Consider the following 24,436-nt stretch of genomic DNA (forward strand, 5'->3'; position numbering starts at 1 on the left):
CCATTGTGCACATGCGTGCACTGTCATATCAAATTGTAAACTCACATGAACGTGTGGGCCATGCAAAAGAAAATGGATTTTGTGGGGTCAATTCATTGCGTGGGCATGACAGTTAACCAGCTGTTCCCTGTTCAGTCTATTAGTCACCTCATGCACTTAGCCAATTTTACACAACGTTCACATTAATATTTTTGTCTCACAGAGTCATTGTAAACGATGTATAGGGAGGTGGGAGGTTCTGTTTAGTGTTTCCAACTAGAATACCTTTACATACTTTACCTGCATAAGAAAAATGAAGGAGGGGTATTGAGAGAGTTACAAGGCACATGTGACTCACATGATCACTGCACCTTAAGGCGTAACGCTAAACAGAAACACTTCCCCTCCACATGTCTGTTACTGTAACATAATTATGGAGAAAGCTACAGTCAATCATGCCCACGCAATCAAACACATTGACCCCGCGGAGCCATTTTCTTTTGCATGGCCCCCAAAACATTTATGTGAGTGGACGGTTTGATATGACAGCGTGCACGGTGAGATACAACAACACATGAATCAAATTATGACAATGTGAATTTATGATGGAATAATTGATTTACAATGGGATACACAACGTGGATTTACGATGGTATAATTATGACAATGTGAATTTACGGGGTTTAGTTACCATGAATGCACACCATTGGAGTGGGCGGGATCCCTATACCCCCTCCACCATCACCCACACTCCCTGGCGGACACATGTTTTCACATGGAATACAACATCATGAAAACAAAATTACACTCATTCAAACTTAGCCTCGAGACCAGCCATTTGTTATCTATCTGAAAGAACGTCCAGGACTGATTTCTTGGACCGATAATTGCCCGCACAAGGTGTATTACCCATGAATATCATTATGATGCTGTTAAACGCTGACTCAGCTAGACGAGTTGTACATTGGAACTTGACCAGGCGTTCTTTCAGATAACGAACGACTGGTCTCGAAGCTAATTCAAACTGTGTGACAGGGCCTCAATCACTAAATGCTACAAAACAAAAAAATTGGAATTCCAAATTGAAAAAAGAAGTAAATTCAATGTCTTCTCTACCTTTTTATTACACTTCTGAACAGCTACACACACGCACGTTACATGTTTTTGAGTATATTAAAATAAAATTAAGTAGATAAAATCAAAGGCGAAGGCTTGACTGCTCGGATCGGCCTCATCATGGTGTACTCTGGCTCTTCTAAAGCCACCTTTAGGTCTGCCTTCTCTTGATCTTCCTCCAGGTTCCCTCCATTACAGGATGGAGCGTTGGGGAGCACGAACTGAAGTTTCCTGGGGGGTGGAAGATCTGGTGGGGGCATATCAAAGACGTAACGTGGGTTATTGTTATCGAGGGGGGTATTGGGAGTACTCGGTGTGCTAGTTGATAGAAGGGCACGTAACGGTTCTCCACCAGGACTCTCATATACAGGACCACCTCCTTCGTAAATGGGGTTTAGTTTTGTGGCTGATGATCTTGTTCGCAATGTGCTTGGTCGTCCATTATTGGCCGTATCAACCGAGATTTTTCTTAGATCTGAATGTATGAGGTATAATTAATACCATGCATGCAGATGTGAACAGTCAATGTTTGAGATGCTCTTACATTTTGCTTTTTTCCTTTGCTTGCAGTAAAGAGCTAAGAAGATGAAGAAGAGTACAAGGGAAACGACCAAACACACAGCAAGCCCTCCAATGGCTGTGTTATGTATTTGCACTTGTTGATGACCTATATACATGTGAATAGACACGGAAAGTGAAGCAAGCTTAGCAAAGCACAACACACCGGTGAACAAGTCCCACTGTTATCGTAAATTCAAAATAATTATAGTACATGGTGGATTTCAAAACAAACTACTTCGCTCACTCTGAGAAGGCAGTGCTTCTACTGTGCTTTGAACTACAGCAAAGCACAACACAACACACCAGTAAACAAGTCCCACTGTTATTGTCAATCACAATTTATAGCACATGGGGAATTTCAAAACAGAATGCTTCACTCACTCTGAGAATGCAGTACTTCAATAACAATATCTTGTCTTGACACAGTGAGTCCTACTGTGCTTCGTTCTTCTATAATTACTGTATAATTAGCTCCAACACTCAGTCCAGAATGAACACTGTACAAAACATCACCATAGGTTTGTAGGGTAGAGTTTCCGGAAACGTTCTCAAGATAAACTGTATACTCGACATCTTGGAAGGAACAAACATAGGCCGGCTGCATATATATAAATAAACATTATCCAATGCATGCATGTGCATGTATGCATGGTATTCTTTAAGTTGAACGTACTTTAAACCATATCTCCAAGTGTGGTGCACTGTCTCTGTTGTACAAAACTCTCCATTGAATTTCAACAGGATCAAGTGCTATAGAAAAAACAGGCATGAAAGGACATTCAATTTAGTAATTGACTTACGAATTGGATATCCTGCAATGACACTTGCTGCATTGCTCCCTAATGAGTTGTATACTGTCACAGTGTATTGTAGCTCGTGGCAATTGCTAGGGGCAGTATCGATGACATCCACATACATACGTTGTTGACCCAATGTCACATTTCTCATTGTGGAATCAGACGTGTTGTAAATTAGCAGTGAGTATGCAGTGATGTTGAATCCAGTGTGGGTGAAGGGTTTGTTCCAAGTGATGGTGAGTGACAAACCGTTATCGGTGTAACTGAATCGTGGCTGGGGTTCAGATGGTGGTCCTGTGCATATATACGAGTTTAAATACGCACACACATAGTATCATTGGAGCCTAAAGTATCTATTTTTTTTATTACCTACTTGTTACCTGCAATAATGAAGAGCTTGTCTTGTTGGGTGTTCGGGTCAAAACCAAAACAAGATATTTTCGAACTATTGTTGTACTCATAAGCTGTGATAGTCAGCCTTAAAAGCAAGTAATCCGATATAGTGTCATTCCTTATAGGGACATTAATAATAAAGAAGCCCCTAGTCGGGTCAGATTGGTATCTAAAAGTGTCGTTGATTTTCCACTCCGCAGAGCGACCAATTACCTCGCAAATGAATGTGATGTTTCCACCTGGGGCTACAGCATCAGTTGACTGAGAGAAATTTAATATTTCTGAAGAAAAATCATCATGACAGCAACATATAAATTAAGGCTTTCAATTATTTACCTGCAGTTTGCACTGATGACAGAGCCATTGTAAGGAACAGTTTCACTACGAAACAATAGTACATCTTTAACAGCTTGCAACGATTCCACTGAACATTATGATTATAGCTAGTTCGAGGATGTATCATATATGCGTTTGTTTGGCATGCAGATTATGACTAGAACAGATAATGAAACCAAAAACAGAAATGCTTCTGTATACATAGTTAACACCGTACGTGCAGCACTATGACAAGTTATGCAATACAAATTATTGTGACACACAATATAGAGGGCTCAAACAGATCGAGTTAAAGAATCAGACAGTATGAATAAGCCTAACAGTTGCTAAGTATTGCTGACATGCACATGAATGCATGAATTCAATTACATTTTATTAAGAAATGTTTCCCTATCTCACCACAATCCCCACACATATGCATACCTGCACGTATAGCTCGGCTATAAACAGACTCAGTCTCATAATCTTTACACATAGCTACCTCATGCAATTATGCCAGGATCCAAGTCATCAAGTCTGTGTGCAGTAGCTGTCTTAGCGATAGCGCAAGTTTTGACTGTTAACTCAACACTATGTATATGTAAGTCACAGTTACAAACACATCGCTATATTCTGTGTATGCATGCATGTTATGTATAATATATATTTTCGTCTAACAGCTTGCACGGCACCATTACCGTACCTACAAAAGATAATTTCCCACCCTGCTAGAGAAATCCGATATGAAACTGTCGCAGACTTACAAAACCCACTATGGTGCATCGATGGAGTCAGTGCAATATCAAGTCGTCTTGATAGGTTTGGTGACATTGAAGCACCAGAGGGACACATTCTTACATATACCAATCCTTTATCAAGTGATGTGGCCAATAATAAGGTGCTGTATTTAGTTGATCATGCAACGAACAGTTGCACTGATATCAACAGTGCAGTGGAAATATCTTCAGCAGTTGGAAATATAAGCTCAGCCATTTTGATAATGTTACACATTGTCGAAGGTACGTGTGTTTCACTTCATGATAAACCTCACACAACTCTGTTCACTAAAATAATTGGCTAATCTAACCACTCACAAATACGCATGTATATTGCAGCTACCTCATGTCCTAAACCACCACCCCTAATGAACGGACGAGTGAGCACCACAATCGAAGAGGACAATAGTAGAGAAATCCACACAGCTGTCTACAGTTGTGATGCAGGATATTACCTGGATAGCAACGAGACAAGAGAATGTGTGAGAGAGATTGACGAACAGATTGGACAATGGACGAGTTCACCACCAGCTTGCATTTGTGAGTTATTAACTAAAATTATACTTGGGTCAATTGATGTTTACAATGCATGTAATTACAGTGCAACCCCTCTTTAAGGGACACCTTTGGGCCCTTATATGTACAAAAGGTGGCCCCTTGTTTAGAATAGGGGTTCTTTTGTACACAAAGTGTTCATTGCAGCGGACCTGACCGTAGGCCTTTATATCGTAGTTGACCTTTCTTCAGTGGTGGCAGTTAAGAGGTGTTCCACTGTGAACTTACATATGTTACCTTATACAGCTATTACATGTGAAGTGCCGACAATAGCCAATGGTACCGTTACCAATAGTGCTTTTGATTCTGACGAAATGCAAACAAATGAAACTGTAGAATACGGAACTGAAATAATCTATCGTTGTAATGCTGGATTCAGTCTAGCTGGAGATTATCTACCAAGAACTTGTCGCCAGAGTAACAACAGTGGCGTATGGAGTGGTACAGCATCATATTGCAAGCGTAAGTGAATTGATTTAAACACTTGTATTTTACTTTTATCACTATACAGCTAATAATTGTACACAACTATCTGAAATCAATTATGGCCTCATGCCTGAATATCAGGATTCTAACGACACAGCTCTAAACAGTTTGAATCAAGTTGCCTTCTCAGTGGGAACTATCGCTAGCTACGGTTGCCAGAGAGGATACAAGTTAAGCGGCAATGGAACAAAAGAGTGTCTTCTTACTGGAGAGTGGAGTAGTCCAGGAAGTGTTGAATGCAAAGGTATTGTTGTGCTTTATTTTTTGGTGACTCACTCTCTCATTACATGCATGTTGATGTGCAGTGATAGAATGTCCTCATTTGGAAAAACCTTTGAACGGATCTATAAGTTTCAGCAGCAATTTGACAGTTGATGGAGTGGCAGAGTACACATGTAATGATGGCTACAAACTAGACAGAGGGAGTGCTAACAGAACATGTTCTTTAGATAATGATAATACTACTGCCACTTGGGATGGTTATCCTGCAGTATGTACACAGAATAGTCTTATTAGTAAGTCAAATCCTAGCTCATGCATGCATCAAAATTAATCACTGTATTTGTATAGGTAATATGCAAGAAGCATTGAATGGGACTATGAATAATGGGACACAGAACTGTGAACCAGAACACTCAAAAGAAGTCAATGACATTTGGAGAGCAATATCAATTGTCATGGGGGTTTTGTTGTTGCTATTTGGAATTCTTGGATTAGCAGTATTCATCTGTGTCAGGAAATCAAGGCAAACGAAGGAATATCCCATACACAATAACGAAGCAATCACACACTGTCCGGTATAAATAAAAACATATTATGTTCATGCACCATAATATGCATCGTGTACATTTTCCTTTATACAGGATGTGATTGTCAATAATAATGAACTTTGAGAAAGAAATACAGATAATTGACTGTGAGGGTGTGACTTATACAAACTACAAAGAACACTACTGTTAATACGGGTATTGACTCTCACAACAACATGAACTACCTGTACAGAATGTTCACACCATCTAATAGTACATGTGCAGTGTCTTGCATTATAATTATGTTACATACCAGAGTTGAAATGTAATTAGGATTGTGCATTACTGAGGTGATTATAGGAAGTTACACTTCTGGGAGGGTGGTCAAACTCGGAATAACAAGTGGAGATGGTCTTGACTTCCTCCCTGTCCTAACATTAGCTGGCCTCATCACTGTGTACTCATCTCCTAAGCGTGCTGTCTTAGGCATCTCTATGTTTGAAAAATCTAATTTTTGCGTCTCATGAAGGGATGCGATGTCAGGGGTATCGTAAGGTACAGAGTATGTCGATGCTTTCCTCGGAGGGGGTAGACTAGGGGGGAGCATATCGAACGTATAGCGAGGACTGTCGAGGGGTGTGTTTGGTGTACTGGGGGTGCTGCCGAGGAGGGTACGCAGTGGTTCGCCTCCAGGGCTTTCGTAGAGGGGGCCTTCATATATCGGATTTGTAGCTGCACATTTTGTCTGCAGAGATAGTGGTCTCTGGGGTATCGTAGGTGTAGCTACAGTACCTCTTAGAGCATTCTTAATTTTTTTCTCTGAAATGAAATAATTATTTTAAAAATGAACCGATTAAGATTGATAACATTTGCACTTACTTTTTTGTAGTCTACACTGCCTGCAATACAGAGATAAGACAATAATCATTAAAACAGCGAGGATGGCAAAAAAAGCAGCAAGAGCTCCACTAATGATTTGGTATGTTAACATTTCTTGTCCATATTCCGCAGTACATAAACATGACGAAGTAGTCAAGCCTAAAATCAAATATAATTATAGCACAGATGACACTAAATTATGCTTACCTTCGAGTTTCTGTTCAAGAATAGCGACCTTTTTCTTAGTGACAGTTAGCCCGGCTATGCTCTCAGCTTCCACCACAACAGTGTAGTTAGCTCCACTGCTCAGTCCAGAGTGAACACTATAGCGATTATCACAGTAGTTAAGGAGAACTGTTTCTTCGATGGACTCCTCAAGGTAGACAGTGTAATTCACCACTTGGAAAGAGCAAGAATAAGCAGGCTGTATATAGAAGGCAACAAAGAGTAAAATACATAATAATTATAGAAACATACTTCAAACCAAATTTCCAAATGAGGAGAACCATTTCCTTGATACAGAACTCTTGACTGAATTTCCACAGGTGCAATGTCTGCATACTGGCATTAATTATTGACTATACACAACATTTTATGTCACCAATTGGGAATCCTCCAGTCACAGAAGCCGTAGAATTTCCAACTTCATTGTATGCCGTCACAGTGTATTCCAACTCAGTGCACATGACCGGCAGGATACTAGTATACATGTACACACGACGTAGTTGCATGTCAATAGGTTCACTTATAGTCTCATGGTTGGCGGTGTTCATTATTTCCAGAGTGTAACGAATCACATTGAATCCAGGGTGGGTGAAAGGTTCGTTCCAGTTTAAGGTTAATGAATGATTGTGGTTATTGTAGCCCAAACGTGGGAGAGGGTTCGATGGGGGACCTAAAAAGTATTGGTTAAATAATATCCGTATCGAGATATAAAAAAAATACACACACACATATACCTGCAACAATGAGGTATCTGTCTTCCTTGTGATTGGTATCAACAAAGCATGTAATCTTGGTCTTGTTATTTGTAGAATTTGCTTGAATTGCGACACTGAGGACCCACAGTCCAGCATAGTTTTGCCTCTGTGAGTATATACCAGAGCTGTCCCTTATATCGAACAAAGGAACATCGTTTATCTCCAAATACACTGATATGCCAGTAGCCTCGCAGTAAAATGTCATGTTTACATTCGGAGGAACAGCTGCTGCCGACTGATTGAAGCTGATAATCCCTATGGAGTATAAGTTTATATTGATTCTATAGTAAGTAAACTTTACCTTGAGCATTCGAATTATGTAGGAGAAAGATTAAAGCAATAATGAAGCAAACCATTTTTTACACAGTTTTGAATCACACTGATCTCCAACTACTACAGTTGACTGCTCAAACTGCATTGTAGAAACCTTTTGTAGACTATCTCATGAGCTTGTGTATGACAAACAATTGAATATCATTAATAATGAAAGCATAAACATTACAATAACAGTATTCAGTAATTAAAAATGACGGAGATTGAAAAGAAATAACAAAATAATTTACAGGTGAAGTATAATAATATTATTATATCCAATCAGGCTAACATAACACATTAGTAGTATACATTTCCTGGAGTTAATCATCCATCCACAGCCCTTAGTATAAAATGCGCTCCCCAGCACACAAGTGTACTGACCATGCATTAAGCAAAGATGATTAGTTTGACTCAAGCGATTCTAGCCTGTGTCACGCTAGTTGTAGTCACAATTGTTGGTGCAGCTGTAGAAATATGTCAAGGTAAGTGTTACTTATAATTAAAAAAATTACCTGTGGTCCTCCTTGTGCTTAGAATCGAGATGTCCCGGTCCTCTTCCACAGATGCAAAAGATTGTGGCGGGAGACAGAAAAATTGAATATTTTCTTAACTCATCGTTAGTAGTAAACAACCCTTCATGGTGTATTAACGGGTTTCACGTCACAGATAACGCCATATTTACTATGATGCAGTTCCACGTGGATGACAATAACATACTTGTTTATAATCCTTCTCCTGATGATCGAGCTAATGGACTAACACTTTATGCGGTAGACAATGATCGTGACTGTACCAACAATACGAACCTGATCACCGTACAGTCGAATGTAGGAAACATATCAGCCAGACTTGTCCTCATTCATATTGTTGAAGGTATAATGAATTCCTTATGATAATCTCAAATTTAAATCACTGACAGTTAACTATGATAGTGTGTGCTCTCTGTTTCAGTGTCATGCCCAGCATTACCTCACCCAGTATATGGGAAAGTAGTGCATGTGACAGATAGAACAGCCAATTACAGCTGCAACCCTGGGTTCAACCTAAATGGGAACAGTACAATAACTTGTGTAACAAATACTGTTGAGAAAGTGGGGGAATGGATTGATTCTCCACCAACTTGTGAACGTGAGTTAAACAAAGCAATCAAAATTATAATTATAACTCCCTGCTAATTTATATAGCCATTACCTGTGAAAGACCACAAATAACTAATGGTACCGTGGAGTTTTGCGGTGATAGTCAAGAACCAAACAGAACATCTTTCGGAGCTATTGCCACTTTCCATTGCGATGAAGGGTACATTTTGAGTGATAACACAACTCTAAGTTGTACTTACGGAATAAGTACAGAAAACTCCTCGAGCGAGAATGGTAACTGGAGCAGCACGCTTCCAACTTGTGAACGTGAGTTAAACAAAGCAATCAAAATTATAATTATAACTCCCTGCTAATTTATATAGCCATTACCTGTGAAAGACCACAAATAACTAATGGTACCGTGGAGTTTTGCGGTGATGGTCAAGAACCAAACAGAACATCTTTCGGAGCTATTGCCACTTTCCATTGCGATGAAGGGTACATTTTGAGTGATAAAACAACTCTAAGGTGTACTTACGGAATAAGTACAGAAAACTCCTCGAGCGAGAATGGTAACTGGAGCAGCACGCTTCCAACTTGTGAACGTGAGTTAAACAAAGCAATCATAATTATAATTATAACTCCCTGCTAATTTATATAGCCATTACCTGTGAAAGACCACCAATAACTAATGGTACCGTGGAGTTTTGTGGTGATGGTCAAGAACCAAACAGAACATCTTTCGGAGCTATTGCCACTTTCCATTGCGATGAAGGGTACATTTTGAGTGATAACACAACTCTAAGGTGTACTTACGGAATAAGTACAGAAAACTCCTCGAGCGAGAATGGTAACTGGAGCAGCACGCTTCCAACTTGTGAAGGTAAAATACTTGTATAGTTCAATTTGTGAATTGAACATAATAGCCTTGTGTTTCTTTTAGCACTACAACCCCCAACAACCTCAGTTACACCAGGTAAGTTATTATGCTCACACTATATATGTTTGTACCATCTCCTGCATCACACCATAATAGTCACTAAACCAATAATAATCAAGATAACAGATCCAGAAGGCATCTCAATAGTTTTAAGTGCTTTTATTGTGGGACTAGTGCTAGGTGTCCTTGCAGCCAGTGTGGTCTGTTATGTCTGCGTCAAAAGAACTCCGACCATATATCCAATAACCAGTGTAAGTCATATAAACATTCACTAATCCTGTACTTAACTACTATGTGTAACTTTGCAGTGTACAGTGGAAGGAAACTTAAATAGAAACGATGTCTTAAACGGACACAATGATTATCAAATGGATGGAATTGAAGACTCGCAAAAACAAGATTCATAACATTCCCCATTTTGTCTGTATTTACTTAATCTGTACGAGGTCAAAACTACCCTCATTACTAAAACTAGCACAACATTTGTTTTTACATGACTGTGCTGTTTACAACCAGTCTCAAACTTTCCCTTTTCTAAATGCTCCGTGTCTTAATCTCATTGTACTGCACATAAGGCAATGTAATATTATACGCATACCTTGTCACATTACTAATGTAAACAATGTGATAGTCACACTAAGGGTCATTGGGTGGGAGACTAAGTGCATGACAACGTACCCCACACAACAAACGTTTTACACACTGCACATTGTTCTCTGTTATATAACCTCTCTCCATGGGAGATGAGTGGGTATATACTGCATGGTTGCCATGTTGTACCAAAGACTGAAATTATCATTTTAGGGGACAATTAATTATCAGTCAACAAAGCTATATCTAAAAGAGGTTTATATAACTTATTGCCAGTGAATTTGTCTATGAGGGTGCTAACATAAAAGACGTTCTGCTGACAAATTAAGAGACCTGCTTATGTGACCATAATATTATAGACAAGACAGAGAGTTTATTTGCACACCTGTGGTTGTATGAAATTAGCAATGTAAGCTATGAATATTATGTTGTCATGCAGCTTTGAATATTCCAAACCACAAACTTGTTTTACAACCGCAAACTATTCAAGCATACGTGGGTATACGCACTGTAACAAGCACAAGAAACTATGTACACTCATTTCTCTACTCTAACATTAATTTGTCAACTATCAATTCACTGCTTTGAATATCTCGGAAAGAAAAACCATAAACCATAAATTCACATACTTATTGATTTTTGACCACAATAATAAACAAACAATACCGAGTACATGCATGTGAGTTATGATAAGAATTTCCTGTGACAGTGAGTTAAGACTTATGAATTCTTAAATGTAATGATAATGTAATGTAATGAGTTAATGAACTGTTATGCCTGTGCATGATATGTCACATAAAGTGAACTCTTAAACGTACTGCTACTATACACAAAATGTCTTTGAAAATTTTCAATACCTGTTTGCAATCGATTTTACTCAAAGAATAGACACGTACTCGTCGTGGGTGTCTAGACTCGGTCCCAAGATAAGGGGGGAGGGCTTGTTGGGACGAGAAAGAGACTTTGGAGTAACTGGGTTCATCACTGTGTACATGTAAGCATCTTCACTCGGAGGCACCGCAGCATTGAACATAGCATTTATGTTTTCAATCTGACAGGTACTAGGAGTAGGTGGGTTACAAGTCGTGGGGGAGAAAGGAGACGAAATTGAAATTCTCTGAGGTGCCGCACATGAAGTTGGAGAAAATGGTACAGAGATGGATGTCCTCGCTAGTGGACTACAGGCTGTTGGTGAGAAGGGGGAAGAAATTGAAATGGAGGTTTTTCTTGGAGGGGGCAGCTGGGGGGGCATGTTGAAGTATCGAGGGCTTTGAGCCGAGGGGGTACTGGGGGTACTCGGGGTGCTATGCAGGAGAGATTTTGAGAGCGACGGGTCCATAGGGTAATCGTATAGTGGTCCACCGTCATATATAGGATTGGTGGCAGACTTTTGTTGGGTCAAGGGGTTCATGAGTTTGATGCTGGTTGGTGGAGCTCGCCTTGGAAAATCGACGGTATCTGGGTTTGGAAAACAACCGATTTTTAAATAAACAAGACAGTGAATGCTATCTAAACAAACGTCTACTGTGATGAGTGCATAGTGGGCTTGATGAATGTAATACATGCACTGTGATACACTCTGGTTTGCAGCTGCACAAAATTCATCTAGATTGGAGCAAACCACAGATTTTGTAACGTGGTCAAATGTCGAATGCATCCTAGACATGAAAGTTTCACACACATACACACAACTCACCAGTTCTTTGGGTGAATTTCCTACGCCTCTTATACACGCAGCATGCTGCTACAATGACAATCACCATGACAACAATTCCCAATACAATTCCGAGAAAGACAGCTAGCGATGCAATTATGGACGTTGTGGAATCGCTTGAAGCACCTGTTGGAGTTAGAATACACACGGAGACATAAAATGTGAGAATATTACCTGGCTCGTTGCAAACAGGGATGGGACTGGACCAGCTTGCAGTGGGGAGACAGACCCTGTTCCATACAATCCCATCATTGCATGTGTACAAGGCAACAAGACCACTTGAAGCTTCGGTGATTTGTACATGTCCGTTAGGTGGATCCAGCAGTCCTCTGTCACACTTGATAGCTATAATTTATAACAGAAACACGTTTTAGCTTGGAATCATCGATCGCAGCAATGTGCTCTAACTCACATCGGCACTCAGGTGCTTCTCCGGACCAACTCGTGTTGGGTAAACACGTTCTAGTTACAACAGTGTCATCGTTGCAGGCGTAGGTGGCCACAAGTCCCGTTGGAATTGTTGTAATATTTACACGACCATTCGGAGGAATAGGTAAATCCCTGTTGCAGTTGATAGCTAGTTGGGAAGAGCAGAAAATAGTGCATTTTCACTTATAATGATTAAACAGATAGGTGGTTTACATGGGCAGAAAGGTGCCATTCCAGACCAGCTTGAATTGGACAGGCAATTTCTGGTTACCAGTGGTAGAGATGTATCGTCACACCTGTAAATGGCTACCAGGCCATACTGGGTGTTCGATACTTGCACAATACCGTTTGGCAGGCTAGGAAGGTCCGCATTGCAACTATCACCTGTGAGATAATAATTAAGGTAAGCGTGTGTGTAGTGGCTCTGTGTGTGCAGTTGCTCTGTAGTGTAATATTCAAAGAGTACAACAATACATGCAGTTGAAAACTGAAGTTTTAAAACCCATGATTTACTGAGCTCAAGAATTTAAATACCATACTCTCCCTCCACACATGTAGGCCATTAGCAAATACTGAAGCCACCTAATACAATGTCATGTAGTTGATTAGCAAGTTATGCATTTTGTAAGGGTTCTGTTGTCAATTGGGGAGAAATGTAAACACTGAGTCAAATAAACACTTTTAGAAAAGCATGTATATCTGGCTACGTACCTTATAACCATCATTCCACAAATATGCATTTTGTGAACATGCATACACTGTAGTTCAGTAAAGCTGTACTTGAAAGGGTATAATTATGGACTATGAACACACTATACAAATAGCCATCTTCTTGAAGAGCTTACCAACAACAATCCCTGCAAAACAAAACAAGAGAAAAGTGAATCATTCATCATAACACCCACTCTTAACTCACTTTCGTCTTTGATAACGGTGTAACTACCCAAAATGCTGTTGCCAGTGGCAACCACCATGTACGTTTCCCCCACTTCTAAACCTTGGTCCACTAGCAGGTCGAGCATAAACTGTTCTTGAATATTTCCGACCAGTTTCTCTGCCATTATTTCGCCATGGTGATATACTATGATGGTGTATTCTGTATCCTCGTGTAAACAAGGGTCTTCATACTGTGTGAATATTGCGGATGACTATCACAGAAGCATATTATTATTATTTTGGGGTTTTTTGAAGTAAGTTTCCGATCCTAATAAACTACCCTGAGCTATACAAAACCACTTTTCCTTTACGACTTAAGTCTCAAGTTATGGGGGGCACTCAAACGCTGTACATATATATATACACACACCTCGGCTCTTATGGTCAGTCTAGGGGTCAGATCTGAAGCAAAGGTCAATTCCACAGTCAGTTCAGTGGGTGTGGGAGCTGTAAGTGAAAGATGAGAGAGAATTTTAAAACAATTATTGGGACAGTTGGCTCATGGGGTAATGAATAATTAATGCATACTTTATAAACAGGTTTAATGTTTTTGCATTAGGAGACTTATTCTTTTTGTGGAGGGGTGCCTACGAGTAAAAACTTATGAAAGCAGCTCGTTATACTGCTATATGTATTGTGTATATGTATCACTAGCGCAATAACAATGTCATTAACCTTTGGGGAATATTCCAAGTTGATGACTCGTGGCATTTCCCAGGATACTGTATGCAGTGACAGTGAAGTTAAGCAGGTGACACCCCGAGACCATCTCTCCCACACTGATCACATGACTGAGAGCATCGGTACCGTCGAACAGTGTAGTGACTATCCCGCTCGTTAAGTTTTCCATTTCAAGTTTGTAGCCAGTCACCGGATAATTGGAATAATAGAACGGCTCATCCCAGGTCACGCTTAAATTGGTCCCGTTTTGCAGGACACTCACGTACACCTCAGGAAGCACAGGCGCACCTACAAAACAAAAAATCAGTAACAGGAAACGATAATATGGCGCACAAGTTCCTGGCTATACAGGATGTCACTGAGTATAATTATTGAGTATAATTATTCGTATGTATAGGCTTCAGTTAATGGGTATAATTTTTGTTTGGAATTTTTGCTTGCTATAATTTTTTGTTTCATTAACACTGGAAGGACTTTTTGTTTGATAATTGCTTGCACTATAGATTGTTGCACTCACTTGCCACTCTGAAGTACTTGTGCTGTATGATACTGTGACCAATGTACAGGCTACTCGCGGCGTAACAAGAAATCCGCCTGCCATTACTTGAGTCCCCCTGCATAGTCAGCATTAGGTTCCACTTGGGGTTTGCATTTCTATCATAAGTGTTTGAAATGGTGAATCCATTTTGTGGTTCTGATACAAATTTGGGAAATCCGTCCACCCTCCATTCTGCTTCGTCAGCATTTGCTCGGCAATTGAACACCATCGCTTCACCAGACGTCACAGATTCAGCTGATTGAGTGAAACTGACTATGCCTGTATACAAAGAGAAATACCATACATCACACATGCTAAGCATAAGGGTATAATTATGTTAAAAAGGTGCAAATTATTAATTATGACAAGAAAATTAACAAATTTTACTTACGTATGTCATTTCCATTGGCGATGGTTGCTAGTGCCAACAGCACCATCGAGATACGTGACCACTGCATGCTACAAGTGAAATAAAATCCATTATCATTACAGTACTGCATGCATGGACACACACAGGTGCAACATGCACACCCTCCGGCTGTTCAACTCCCACGCAAGTACATAGTTCCTATTCAATGGAGCTGAAGCTGCTACACAAGCTGGAATGCATTAATTCAGTTACTTGCCTTTCTCGACTTGAAGGCTGTCACTAGAAGAAGGACCAAAGATTGTGTAGCTAGTTGCTCAACATGGATATTGCTAGCAAAGTGATCATGCTGATACTGATGCAGAGTGTTATAACGGCGGTGGCAACCGGATGTACCTGTAGTAGTGCAACAAGTACGTGTGTGCATAGCTACGTCGTGGTGTCTTATTTGTTTTTGCCATTCTATGCCTGTCTTAAAAAGACAAATTCTGAACCGCAAAATGCTAAACTTGTTTGTTTAATCCACGCAGATTGTCCAGCACCGTACGCAAAACTGCAAACAATTCCATCTAACCAATCTGTCAGATTTGAGCTGTATAATCAGAGTAAATACATTAATGAGACATTAAGATGGTGCATAAGTGGACGTACAGCGACAAACGACGTTATATTTAGGGATACTTTTACGGAGAGGGGTACCAACCTAACCTACAACAATCCGTATCCCGATGATTTAGCGGATGGGTTTACTCTATATCTAGTGGATGGTGATTGCGCTCAACCGCTAGGAGCAATATTGATCAACTCCCTGGATGGAAACTTCACGGGACCGCAATATTATATTCTGCTTCACGTGGACAAAGGTACGTCCGTACTAACGTAGATAATAATTAGTGTACTTGTTATCATATTCACCAAAGAATCACCACGGCCCACAATTGGACCATCAACCACCACGCAAAGCATCTGCTACACAAGCACCATCTCCACAACAACGGGTATGTTATAGCATAAACAAATTTAATGTACTTAAGTAAAACAGATCGACTCACTCACACATTAGTAGACGCAACCAAGTGTATCCAGACAAGCACACCATCAATTGATATGGGCGGAGCGTCTACAACAGGTACACAAAGAATTACAACATTTATGCAGATATAATTCTTATCTTTTACAGAAACAACGATGGCCCCAGACCTGTCAAGTACACCCACATTGACACCCAACACAAGTGAGTGAGAAACACATTTTGTATGAAGGACGGTAAATTTTGAACAAACACTTCACACAGGCTCAGTACATCAAATGGAAACCGCTTATATTACAAGCTTGAGCGTTTCAAACACACATAGTAAGTGTTGCCATCATTAACAAAATGAATGAAAAGTTCCACACTACAGGCACAGCCTACCCATTGCCTACTTCTACACCTACAGGTAGGTTATCAACACAATACATGAATTCTATCATCTTATAGTACAATAGTTCTAGGGCGAAGAGAACCGATACCAGAAGTCTCCCTGGGTGTTGTACTAGTCATTGTTCTCTGTCTCTACGCTCTCACAACCATCATTCTCGTACTGAGAATCAAACTACTGAGGGGGAATGCAAGACAGCCTCAAGTTGATGCAAATGGAATTGTAAGGCAAAATTGCACATTGAAGTTCCAGTGCTTACAATCTACCATTATAGGTTGAAAACGCTGGCTCAAAAGAACAAGAAACCAAATTAAGCTGAACAAACACAGTCGAATAAATTTCACCTCTTGGTAACAATTATTCCTCTCTTTTCTTTTCTTATTTTGTATGTGTGTGTCCTGTATTCGTGTACTCTGTTGTCGTTGTATGTTTTACCAGTTAATAACCTGATAAAACATGCTTACACAAACTGTATATAAGGCACTGCTGTATAACGAGCCATTACACACTCATTAGCCCACCTATACACGCGAAACAGATGAACGTAAATTGGGACCTTTAGTGTCATAGTTTATTATGAAATGGAGGCCTTAATAATATTATATTTAAACTACAAGCTCACTGTGCACATACTTGCTATACAATACATGAGCCTTCACATTACTGCACCTGTTATGCGACGTCTCCGTTTGTGCAGCAGCTGACAATGTTTTCCAAACGTGCATAGACTCCAAACTCAATAGAATGCACAACCATCCCTGTGTAAACAATAACATATAGTGTATTGGGAACATCATTCGTATAAAGAAACACATGCTCTCTCCACGTAATAATAAAGCTATAATAGTGCACGTGTTTTTAGTGTGTGTTTAGTGTGTGTGTTTTTGTGGGATTATAAAAAACAAAAGCATCTTGGAATTTATAGACAAATGTGGGAATTGAAAGTACAGAGATTAAAATGTCTGATTACTGAATACTAATGAACACATAAACATTCACAGGTATCTTTATGACTATTACTGCATGATTGAAGGCTTTTGAAAGCACATAATTTAATTATTGCCTGTTGTGGTCGTTCCACCACAGATTGAAGAGAGAGGGATTGGCAACGAAACACCCTCGAAAACACTATCCGTGTTTCCCCGCGGTTTTAATCGAGGCTTACTTCCAACGTGGAGTCTAAACACGAATAATTCATGAGAATTGTCTGTAAAAAGTCTACGAGCAGTTCTGCTGCTAAACATCAACTTCACCTCATTTTTGTGACCATTTGGGACACAGTACACTATTCAGTAACACAGCCTTAGCTATATCATAGGTGCTATAGGACCACAAGTTTGAAAGCGCTCTATGTACCTCTAGGTACTTCACGACAATCAAGTTCTTCATTTCCAAATGACACTCACCATCAGGGGGTATATGTTTAGGGGTTTTTGAGAAGCATGCATTAGACATAATAAGTTTCTCGGGTTTTCGCGGGAGTTTTAGAGGCGAAACACGGATAGTGTCAGAGCTACTACGTAGACTTCATTGTAAAAGCATCATGTGAAGCGATCCGTTGCCAATCCTTCTCTCTTCAATCTATGGTTTCACAGTGCTCTAAAAGATAAAACATGCAGTTGAACAACGTAGAATAAAACATCACGCACATCATGATTCTAATCAGTATTTTAGGGGGTGGCAAACAAGTCTGAAGGGAAGGCAAAAGTTTGACATGCTCTATACATACTTTTGGATGTAACTCAGAATTGTAAATACCGTACTTATTCGATTTAAAGTGACCCTCCAAATATGCGACATACCCTCGATCTTTTCAATTTTCTGACCTCTAAAAGTAGCGACTGCTGTGTTGACAATTATTTTTATGTCGCGTCCTAAATAGAGGTCAAACTATAGCCTCGATTCCAGGCCACAAGAAACAATGTAATTGAAGCGGCCTATAATCGAGGATCGTAGAGTAGATGCGACTCTCTAAATATGCAACACCAAGATTTCCACTATTCTTCAACCTCTAAAAGAAACGACCTCTGGCTTCGTAATTATTTTAAAGTGTTGCCTTAAATCGAATAAATACGGTAGAGCCTTTTAGGAATTTTGACAATCCAAAATCTAGCTTTGGCCAACACATACTTCAGTTGCTTACGTCGCCTTCTGTAGTAAAAGTTATTTTAAGCGACCGAGTACTTTAGTTTGTCAGCATACGCACATGGGCCAAGAATAATTCTGAGTGGTCAGACTTATACTGTGGGTTCACTTTTTAACCACAAACAAAGAGATCATCATCAATACACCATGTGTGTGGCATTAAGCTAGTTTATTGAGCGCAACACAAAGAACAAAGCAAGTCGATTAATTAGCACGCAGGCTAAGACTACAAACCTCCGTATGAATACACACAGCAATGCACGCCTGGTGCTATTTGTACTAGGGCTCATGGGAACTTCCCGAAGCAGAGCAACCAGAGAGCTGGAACATGACACCACTAGCTAGCCTCCTTCACAAGGCCTGGGATCGAGGCTAGATCATCACTAGCCCATTTTGAGATCTATACAAGAAATAGCAACATACATGTGTGTGAACACAAGCAACACAGTCGTTGGGCTGACCTTTACACCGGTATCTATGGCTCAGCTGACAATAGACATCATATGCATGCATGCAGGTTAACCTCCATGCATGGGTTCTGTGAGTGTCTAGGCCGCCTTGATATTATGCTCGGAATAATTTTAGCTAAAGGCACCAACGTCCATTTTTGGTAAAGATCATTACATTACGTTTTGCATAACGATGTTTTCATGGCAAAAATTGAATCTGCTTTGTGTGGTACATGTATATCAAAACTATAACCTTGTCATAGAATTCTGTATAATTATTTGCAGAGGTATATATAATTATTTGGCAATTTGGCAAATGAAAAGTGAAATTTAAAATCGCTAATCATAGTTCAAGCTAGAAATAAAAATAAAAATAAACTGTTTTTACAACGTCAAGACTTAGTGTCTGCAGGCAAGTCTCCTATCCCTCCAAGACCAACCAACCGTAATTATAGCCAAACCATGATGTTGTCTATTATTTGCTCTCCTCCGATCAGCAATTCAGAGGTGCGAGATCGCCACAGGGTCAGGCTATCACTACTCCACATCGGCAGATTGACCTGGCCATTTCATACAGACACAGGCACTCTGCCACTAACTCATAATTATAGCTTGCCTTTATTGCATTCTGTCTATTTTCGGTTCACATCAGTAAACCCATCAGTAAGAGTATTAATATAATTATAGTAGATCTACCACATAGTAAATAGTACCACATAGTAACCATGGTAATAGTGTTATCAAATTAATGGTTATGTCCATGGACAATACATGTACATTTTTGGGTGAATCTGAGTTGTTTATGTACACTTTATCTCTTCTTAAATCTTAAATCTGACAGAAACTACCTGCATATACATGATAAAAAAAATGTACTGTCACTATAATTATACTACAAGAATTCATAATGGTGGTGCTGTAAGCATTATTGCGTGTGAAGTGCATAATGTTAATTGTCTTTGAATTGTTTCATTTCTGATTGATAGTGATCATTGATCAGACATCAGATACTTGGGCAAATGGATTTGAAGACTCTCCATCCATCACCGTATCCAAGGTTATCACTCCATTGCTGGTTGTACTGCCCACCTTCCCTCTCATCTTGACGTAGCACTGGTCAGCACTATCAGAGTTGTGCGTGCTGTACCTCGGCTCAGCAGTCGCCTGATTCTGAGGCTCGTAGCTCTGAGCTAACAGTGAGTTCTCAAGAGTCTTCACACTGTGTGTATAGACCACAACGATAATAATAACTATGAATGAAAGTGGTGACTCTCAGCTATTACATAATAGCTCTCAGGTAAGGTCAATTAAATCTATCAAGCTTTGGTCATTTGTTTTAAGTGGATGGGGGTATATTATTATAATCTAGTTATTGTTCCAACATAACAGGACGCACTATGCATATACATTTTCAATTGTCTCTATAATTATATATGATTTGTAGAAAATAGGTGTCTAGACAGATAAGCAGCTTTCCTGTTGGGCTGGGGGAATTCCGGTGTGCCGACACTGGAGGGTGTGGAAGCTTCTGACAATAGTAGCCGTCCTCTCGCATCATTAACACTATCGTATATCGGCCCAGCATAGATAGGATTTTCAACCATTTCACGTTGAGTCCGGCGTTTACTTCTGGTGACGCACTTGCGACCTTTGAATTGAAAGTACAATTTACATGGCATCCTGCGTTCATGTTATCCCAGCTTGAATTATGGGGTGGTTAATACTCCATGACATGCTTAGTTTCAGCAGTAAGGACATGTCGTAAACATATTAGCTATAATTTATAGCGTAAGTATTTTACTTGTAAACAACACAACGTTGACTTTGCATTCAACCTGTCAGCTATAATTATATTAACCTAGGGGAATCATCTATACATGAAAAGAAGTCTATACCAACACAGCTTCTTCCAGGAATCTGTTTACGGCCTTATGCTTTTATCGTCTGTTTGCTTGGAGTAGCAACCTATTAGTTTCTACAATACACAGGCTAAGCAAATATTGAGATAAGAAAGAACACAAACCACCCTCGCTTGGCTAAACTAATCATACATACTGTAAGTGCAACTTTATGTACAAAGAAAAACTTGAGCTAAAAGCTTACCTTTTGTAACACACATGCCACACAGTGCCAGTATAATGCAGATCACCAAGGCAGCACAAGTAGCCCCCAAGGCATACACAATCTGTAAGACTGGAGAAGAATTAATGTATAGGTAATTCAGTGCTACATGCATGCATATATACCATTCACTGATGTAGAGCAGTTAGGGAAATTCACAATCGTACCTGTATCAGCACAACAGTGCAGTATAATTATACGTGGGTTGACACGGAGTTCTGTAAATAGCTTACTGAAATTCGTTGATTCTGTGATAACACCTTCGCTACCAGAAGTGATCAATGTGACATAAACAGTGTAGTGTTCTTGCAGTGAAAAGCTGAGGTTTGGATGGGTGTTGATGTGAATTTCACCTGGTGAATCCTGAATCTTGAGTTGGTCACTCATAGCCGCTGTTTGATAGTTACCATTGATTTCTCCCTCAATATATAGTGTGTAGTTTAGAGTTTGGTATGGACACAAGGAGGGAGTCTATTATCATTGTGAAATCAAAAGATCATAATTGTAAGGTGTATGATTATACTCTTGCCTTGAAACATAATTTAATTCTTGGCTTAAGTTCAGCATTAAAGAGTACAATCAACTTTACTGTATAATTGTATGTCATCAAACCTAGAGCAAACAAATTATGATCATGCCATGGTGACTGCCATTGCTAATAATAGCAAACCATTTGCTTTAGGGAGACCTCCTGCGACGCTTCCCTGTTCTCCTACACCGAGTGCATTGATGGCACTAACAGAGAACACCAGCTCTTCACATTCTCTAACAGGGAGAATTTCTTGTTGTTTCGGAATACTGATGCTTGTACTGTTCGTTGTTTGATCAAACAAATCCAACCCATTAGATCGAACAAGTGTTACTCTGTATCCAATTATTGGGTATTCGGGCCATGAAAACACTGGATCCCATCTAATGATAAGAGTGTCTTCAACCACTTCCAGCTTAGGATTAGTTGGTGGGGGTGTACCTATAATTATATATACATGTATTTAACATCAAGTGGACCGCAGTAAATGACAACTTACCCATCACAACAATTTTGGTCCAATTGCTTTCATAATCATTTGATGAACTACATCTAACCCTGGTATTGTTTATGTTTTCTTTTGCAGTTGCGTTCAGGTAACGATACACCAAATTCTTCCCACGGTATTGAGCATACGCTGGACGTCCTATAATAAAAACATCGCTGTTCGGCTCAATCGTCCAAATTGGGACACTAAATCCAACTCTAGTAGTTTCAGTGTAAAAACAGCAGAGAAAAATAATATCAGTTCCTTGAGCAACTCTTGCACCAGGTGTGAGAAAAACATTGATACCTTCTTGAACATCACCACTGTCCTCCAAGTTCGATGTGCATGGGTTAGGCAGCTGAGCATCACACATTCTCAGCAAGATGAACGATGTTATGCATAATATGAATATTGACCTACAGCAAAAAAACGGTTCCAACTCAGCCATCAATAGACACACTGGCAGTCTGCACTGACTCACTGCACAAGATCTACGCTATATATCAGGTCGTTCACAACTGTGAGGAAAAGGGTCATCACTTTAGTGTGGTCAGCCGGCCCAACCTATAGAGCGGTTGTCATCCACCCACGCACAACAGTTTTTGGAGGTTGTAAACACAGGTGTAAAACAATGTAAAAGTACACGAAGAACTGGACACAATTTGGCACATGCACAGTAGAACTATGATCCAGGATACAGAGTGCTCTAGTATTGTAACTGTCAGTCTACCTTAGCTTACAGAGAAGGCTGAGGTGAGAAACTTGCATGCATCATGATGTACAAGCTAAGGAAATCCATTGAAATTCACTAGCTTTATTCTCACACATTTATATCTCAGTATAAAAGTATCAGGTTTTCCTTTGCTTGGTTCTTGACAGTGTACTAGCTGAACAAACTGAGCTCTGTGTGAAGATGGTTACCATAATTATGTTCAAGTGGAAGAGGACGTAGGAGTGTCCGATCATGTCAGGCATCGATCATTGCTGGCTGGGAGGATTGTGTGGGACACGATCACCACAATATTAAATTAATGTAAGTGCTCTTTGTGTACTATGCTGTAATTACAGTGCCAACTCTGACTGAATTCCATTATTTAAATCCTCCAACGGTTGCTGTAATTAAAAGATGTGATGTCAGGCCCGAGGCGGTAGGTTTTTCTTTTATTGTGCACATGCATTTGATTCGTACCGTAGAGCTGCTGTAAAATACAGAGACAAAAAATCAAACTGTACAGTAGATCCACTGCATACTGATTGCACTCAACACTATAATAGCTGTGCACTTAAGCGCCAACATAATATATTTGGGAAGTTTGTGTAAAAATGATTTGAAAGCTGTAAACTACGCTCACTGCACACTCAGTTTGAGGTGGTAAATTCCAAAAAATAAGTGTAACAGTTTCCTTTGATAGAGTGGTGCGGGGGCCATTGTTTACCTGTTACACTTAGCTATACATGTATCTGAAGTATTTTTCTATCTCAAGTACTTTTTTGTTTAAGTATATACACAGTTCAAGCTAGCTGTGACCTTTGCTTGTTCATAATTCGTTCGTGGTTAATTCTAAAGCTATGATTATTATTACGTCTGAGCTAAATTATGTGTGTTGTGCAAGGCGCTGACTATGATATTCGAGATAGGACATGCATGTGCAGGGTGTCATACAGGATTTTTAAGTAGAGGGGGGAAATGAGAAAAGTAACCAGAGAATGTTACTAAAAAAAGGTCAACTGTTATTTCAATACCCAGCTATGGACACTCAGTCATAATTGAATGGGGGGGGATATCCCTCTTCCCCCTCCCCCCATATGACACCCTGACATGTGTCATCAGTCGATTGAATGTATGGCATGCAATGTAATGTATTTTATTGCAAATGTATCTGAGTGGTAATAATTACGTATATACCGTATTCACCCGAATTACCGGGACACAAAAAAATAATTACGGTTTGCAGTGTCCCTTGGAATAGAACAAGAAAAATTACGTTAAAGTCAAAGTGTCCCGTAGTAAGTAGAACGAATATTTCCCCATTTAAGGCACATACACGGCCTTGATTCCAGGCCGAGGCTAGCTCTGCAGCTAAAATGTCTTTCGTGCAGTTTAGAAG

The 24,436-nt window shown here is 39.7% G+C and overlaps 7 protein-coding genes across 15 annotated transcripts; 3 read left to right on the top strand and 4 right to left on the bottom strand.

Moving 5' to 3' along the window:
* Positions 1–987: 987 nt before the first annotated feature.
* Positions 988–3,585, bottom strand: LOC135345360 (uncharacterized). Of its 2 annotated transcripts, XM_064542769.1 has the most exons (8): positions 3,183–3,585; positions 2,834–3,127; positions 2,457–2,747; positions 2,330–2,406; positions 2,038–2,254; positions 1,901–1,933; positions 1,640–1,762; positions 988–1,570 (listed from the first exon to the last, which is right to left on the bottom strand). In XM_064542769.1, exons 1-8 carry the CDS (start codon positions 3,307–3,309, stop codon positions 1,164–1,166), a joined length of 1,569 nt encoding a protein of 522 aa, XP_064398839.1. In that variant the 5' UTR covers positions 3,310–3,585; the 3' UTR covers positions 988–1,163. The 2 variants fall into 2 exon arrangements, with proteins under 2 accessions (XP_064398839.1, XP_064398848.1); XM_064542778.1 differs by lacking the exon at positions 1,901–1,933.
* A 15-nt stretch (positions 3,586–3,600) lies between these two features.
* LOC135345419 (sushi, von Willebrand factor type A, EGF and pentraxin domain-containing protein 1-like) lies at positions 3,601–6,044 on the top strand. The gene is made up of 8 exons (XM_064542847.1): positions 3,601–3,762; positions 3,842–4,180; positions 4,277–4,477; positions 4,739–4,954; positions 5,004–5,222; positions 5,284–5,493; positions 5,549–5,775; positions 5,842–6,044. Exons 1-8 carry the CDS (start codon positions 3,675–3,677, stop codon positions 5,869–5,871), a joined length of 1,530 nt encoding a protein of 509 aa, XP_064398917.1. The 5' UTR covers positions 3,601–3,674; the 3' UTR covers positions 5,872–6,044.
* LOC135345397 (uncharacterized) lies at positions 5,867–8,043 on the bottom strand. The gene is made up of 7 exons (XM_064542826.1): positions 7,888–8,043; positions 7,566–7,841; positions 7,208–7,501; positions 7,084–7,160; positions 6,814–7,030; positions 6,607–6,765; positions 5,867–6,546 (listed from the first exon to the last, which is right to left on the bottom strand). Exons 1-7 carry the CDS (start codon positions 7,940–7,942, stop codon positions 6,092–6,094), a joined length of 1,533 nt encoding a protein of 510 aa, XP_064398896.1. The 5' UTR covers positions 7,943–8,043; the 3' UTR covers positions 5,867–6,091.
* A 233-nt stretch (positions 8,044–8,276) lies between these two features.
* LOC135345478 (sushi, von Willebrand factor type A, EGF and pentraxin domain-containing protein 1-like) lies at positions 8,277–10,530 on the top strand. Of its 2 annotated transcripts, XM_064542900.1 has the most exons (9): positions 8,277–8,383; positions 8,436–8,774; positions 8,853–9,029; positions 9,086–9,307; positions 9,364–9,585; positions 9,642–9,863; positions 9,924–9,956; positions 10,017–10,171; positions 10,229–10,530. In XM_064542900.1, exons 1-9 carry the CDS (start codon positions 8,299–8,301, stop codon positions 10,325–10,327), a joined length of 1,554 nt encoding a protein of 517 aa, XP_064398970.1. In that variant the 5' UTR covers positions 8,277–8,298; the 3' UTR covers positions 10,328–10,530. The 2 variants fall into 2 exon arrangements, with proteins under 2 accessions (XP_064398970.1, XP_064398978.1); XM_064542908.1 differs by lacking the exon at positions 9,086–9,307.
* Positions 10,531–11,100: 570 nt separating this feature from the next.
* On the bottom strand, positions 11,101–19,345 carry LOC135352413 (uncharacterized). 4 transcript variants are annotated; one of them, XM_064551596.1, is made up of 14 exons: positions 19,204–19,345; positions 18,993–19,142; positions 17,267–17,355; positions 15,201–15,268; positions 14,789–15,088; positions 14,266–14,559; positions 13,961–14,037; positions 13,571–13,781; positions 13,500–13,511; positions 12,868–13,038; positions 12,638–12,802; positions 12,400–12,570; positions 12,208–12,351; positions 11,101–11,969 (listed from the first exon to the last, which is right to left on the bottom strand). In XM_064551596.1, the coding sequence occupies exons 3-14, from the start codon at positions 17,320–17,322 to the stop codon at positions 11,389–11,391; spliced, it is 2,250 nt and encodes a 749-aa protein (XP_064407666.1). In that variant the 5' UTR covers positions 17,323–17,355; positions 18,993–19,142; positions 19,204–19,345; the 3' UTR covers positions 11,101–11,388. The 4 variants fall into 4 exon arrangements, with proteins under 4 accessions (XP_064407666.1, XP_064407664.1, XP_064407665.1 ...); XM_064551594.1 differs by having other exon boundaries at positions 17,267–17,357; positions 18,990–19,142; XM_064551595.1 differs by having other exon boundaries at positions 18,977–19,142.
* Positions 15,447–17,325, top strand: LOC135352414 (uncharacterized). Of its 4 annotated transcripts, none has more exons than XM_064551599.1 (9): positions 15,447–15,589; positions 15,707–16,039; positions 16,097–16,174; positions 16,219–16,305; positions 16,357–16,410; positions 16,471–16,530; positions 16,580–16,615; positions 16,665–16,819; positions 16,872–17,325. In XM_064551599.1, exons 1-9 carry the CDS (start codon positions 15,499–15,501, stop codon positions 16,914–16,916), a joined length of 939 nt encoding a protein of 312 aa, XP_064407669.1. In that variant the 5' UTR covers positions 15,447–15,498; the 3' UTR covers positions 16,917–17,325. The 4 variants fall into 4 exon arrangements, with proteins under 4 accessions (XP_064407669.1, XP_064407670.1, XP_064407671.1 ...); XM_064551600.1 differs by having other exon boundaries at positions 16,586–16,615; XM_064551601.1 differs by having other exon boundaries at positions 16,240–16,305.
* Positions 19,346–19,983: 638 nt separating the features above from the next.
* LOC135352415 (uncharacterized) lies at positions 19,984–22,847 on the bottom strand. The gene is made up of 8 exons (XM_064551603.1): positions 22,341–22,847; positions 21,983–22,282; positions 21,842–21,924; positions 21,546–21,783; positions 21,438–21,479; positions 21,295–21,384; positions 20,668–20,839; positions 19,984–20,410 (listed from the first exon to the last, which is right to left on the bottom strand). Exons 1-8 carry the CDS (start codon positions 22,774–22,776, stop codon positions 20,188–20,190), a joined length of 1,584 nt encoding a protein of 527 aa, XP_064407673.1. The 5' UTR covers positions 22,777–22,847; the 3' UTR covers positions 19,984–20,187.
* Positions 22,848–24,436: the final 1,589 nt, after the last annotated feature.

The sequence above is a fragment of the Halichondria panicea genome, chromosome 1 (genome assembly GCF_963675165.1).
Source record: "Halichondria panicea chromosome 1, odHalPani1.1, whole genome shotgun sequence".
In the NCBI taxonomy this organism is placed as follows: Eukaryota; Metazoa; Porifera; class Demospongiae; order Suberitida; family Halichondriidae; genus Halichondria; species Halichondria panicea.

Coding starts and splice junctions, on each gene's coding strand:
- LOC135352415 (XM_064551603.1), bottom strand. CDS start 22,776: ATGGCTGAGTTGGAACCGTTTTTTTGCTGTAGGTCAATATTCATATTA. Junction 20,840..21,294: donor TGGCATGTGTGTTACAAAAG/GTAAGCTTTTAG, acceptor TTCAATTCAAAG/GTCGCAAGTGCGTCACCAGA. Junction 20,411..20,667: donor GAATTCCCCCAGCCCAACAG/GAAAGCTGCTTA, acceptor CTATACACACAG/TGTGAAGACTCTTGAGAACT.
- LOC135345360 (XM_064542769.1), bottom strand. CDS start 3,309: ATGATACATCCTCGAACTAGCTATAATCATAATGTTCAGTGGAATCGT. Junction 2,255..2,329: donor ACTTGGAGATATGGTTTAAA/GTACGTTCAACT, acceptor ATATATATGCAG/CCGGCCTATGTTTGTTCCTT. Junction 1,934..2,037: donor TGAAGTACTGCATTCTCAGA/GTGAGTGAAGCA, acceptor GCTTTGCTGTAG/TTCAAAGCACAGTAGAAGCA.
- LOC135352413 (XM_064551594.1), bottom strand. CDS start 19,032: ATGAGCCCTAGTACAAATAGCACCAGGCGTGCATTGCTGTGTG. Junction 17,358..18,989: donor CAGGCGTGCATTGCTGTGTG/TATTCATACGGA, acceptor TATTGTTTACAC/AGGGATGGTTGTGCATTCTA. Junction 11,970..12,207: donor GAAATTCACCCAAAGAACTG/GTGAGTTGTGTG, acceptor TTCCAAACCCAG/ATACCGTCGATTTTCCAAGG.
- LOC135352414 (XM_064551599.1), top strand. CDS start 15,499: ATGGATATTGCTAGCAAAGTGATCATGCTGATACTGATGCAGAGTGTT. Junction 16,175..16,218: donor CACCATCTCCACAACAACGG/GTATGTTATAGC, acceptor TAAGTAAAACAG/ATCGACTCACTCACACATTA. Junction 16,616..16,664: donor GCCTACTTCTACACCTACAG/GTAGGTTATCAA, acceptor ATAGTACAATAG/TTCTAGGGCGAAGAGAACCG.
- LOC135345397 (XM_064542826.1), bottom strand. CDS start 7,942: ATGGTTTGCTTCATTATTGCTTTAATCTTTCTCCTACATAATTCGAAT. Junction 7,502..7,565: donor CAGATACCTCATTGTTGCAG/GTATATGTGTGT, acceptor AATACTTTTTAG/GTCCCCCATCGAACCCTCTC. Junction 6,547..6,606: donor GCAGTGTAGACTACAAAAAA/GTAAGTGCAAAT, acceptor ATTTCATTTCAG/AGAAAAAAATTAAGAATGCT.
- LOC135345419 (XM_064542847.1), top strand. CDS start 3,675: ATGCCAGGATCCAAGTCATCAAGTCTGTGTGCAGTAGCTGTCTTAGCG. Junction 4,955..5,003: donor TACAGCATCATATTGCAAGC/GTAAGTGAATTG, acceptor ATCACTATACAG/CTAATAATTGTACACAACTA. Junction 5,494..5,548: donor TACACAGAATAGTCTTATTA/GTAAGTCAAATC, acceptor GTATTTGTATAG/GTAATATGCAAGAAGCATTG.
- LOC135345478 (XM_064542900.1), top strand. CDS start 8,299: ATGATTAGTTTGACTCAAGCGATTCTAGCCTGTGTCACGCTAGTTGTA. Junction 9,030..9,085: donor TTCTCCACCAACTTGTGAAC/GTGAGTTAAACA, acceptor TAATTTATATAG/CCATTACCTGTGAAAGACCA. Junction 10,172..10,228: donor CCATATATCCAATAACCAGT/GTAAGTCATATA, acceptor GTAACTTTGCAG/TGTACAGTGGAAGGAAACTT.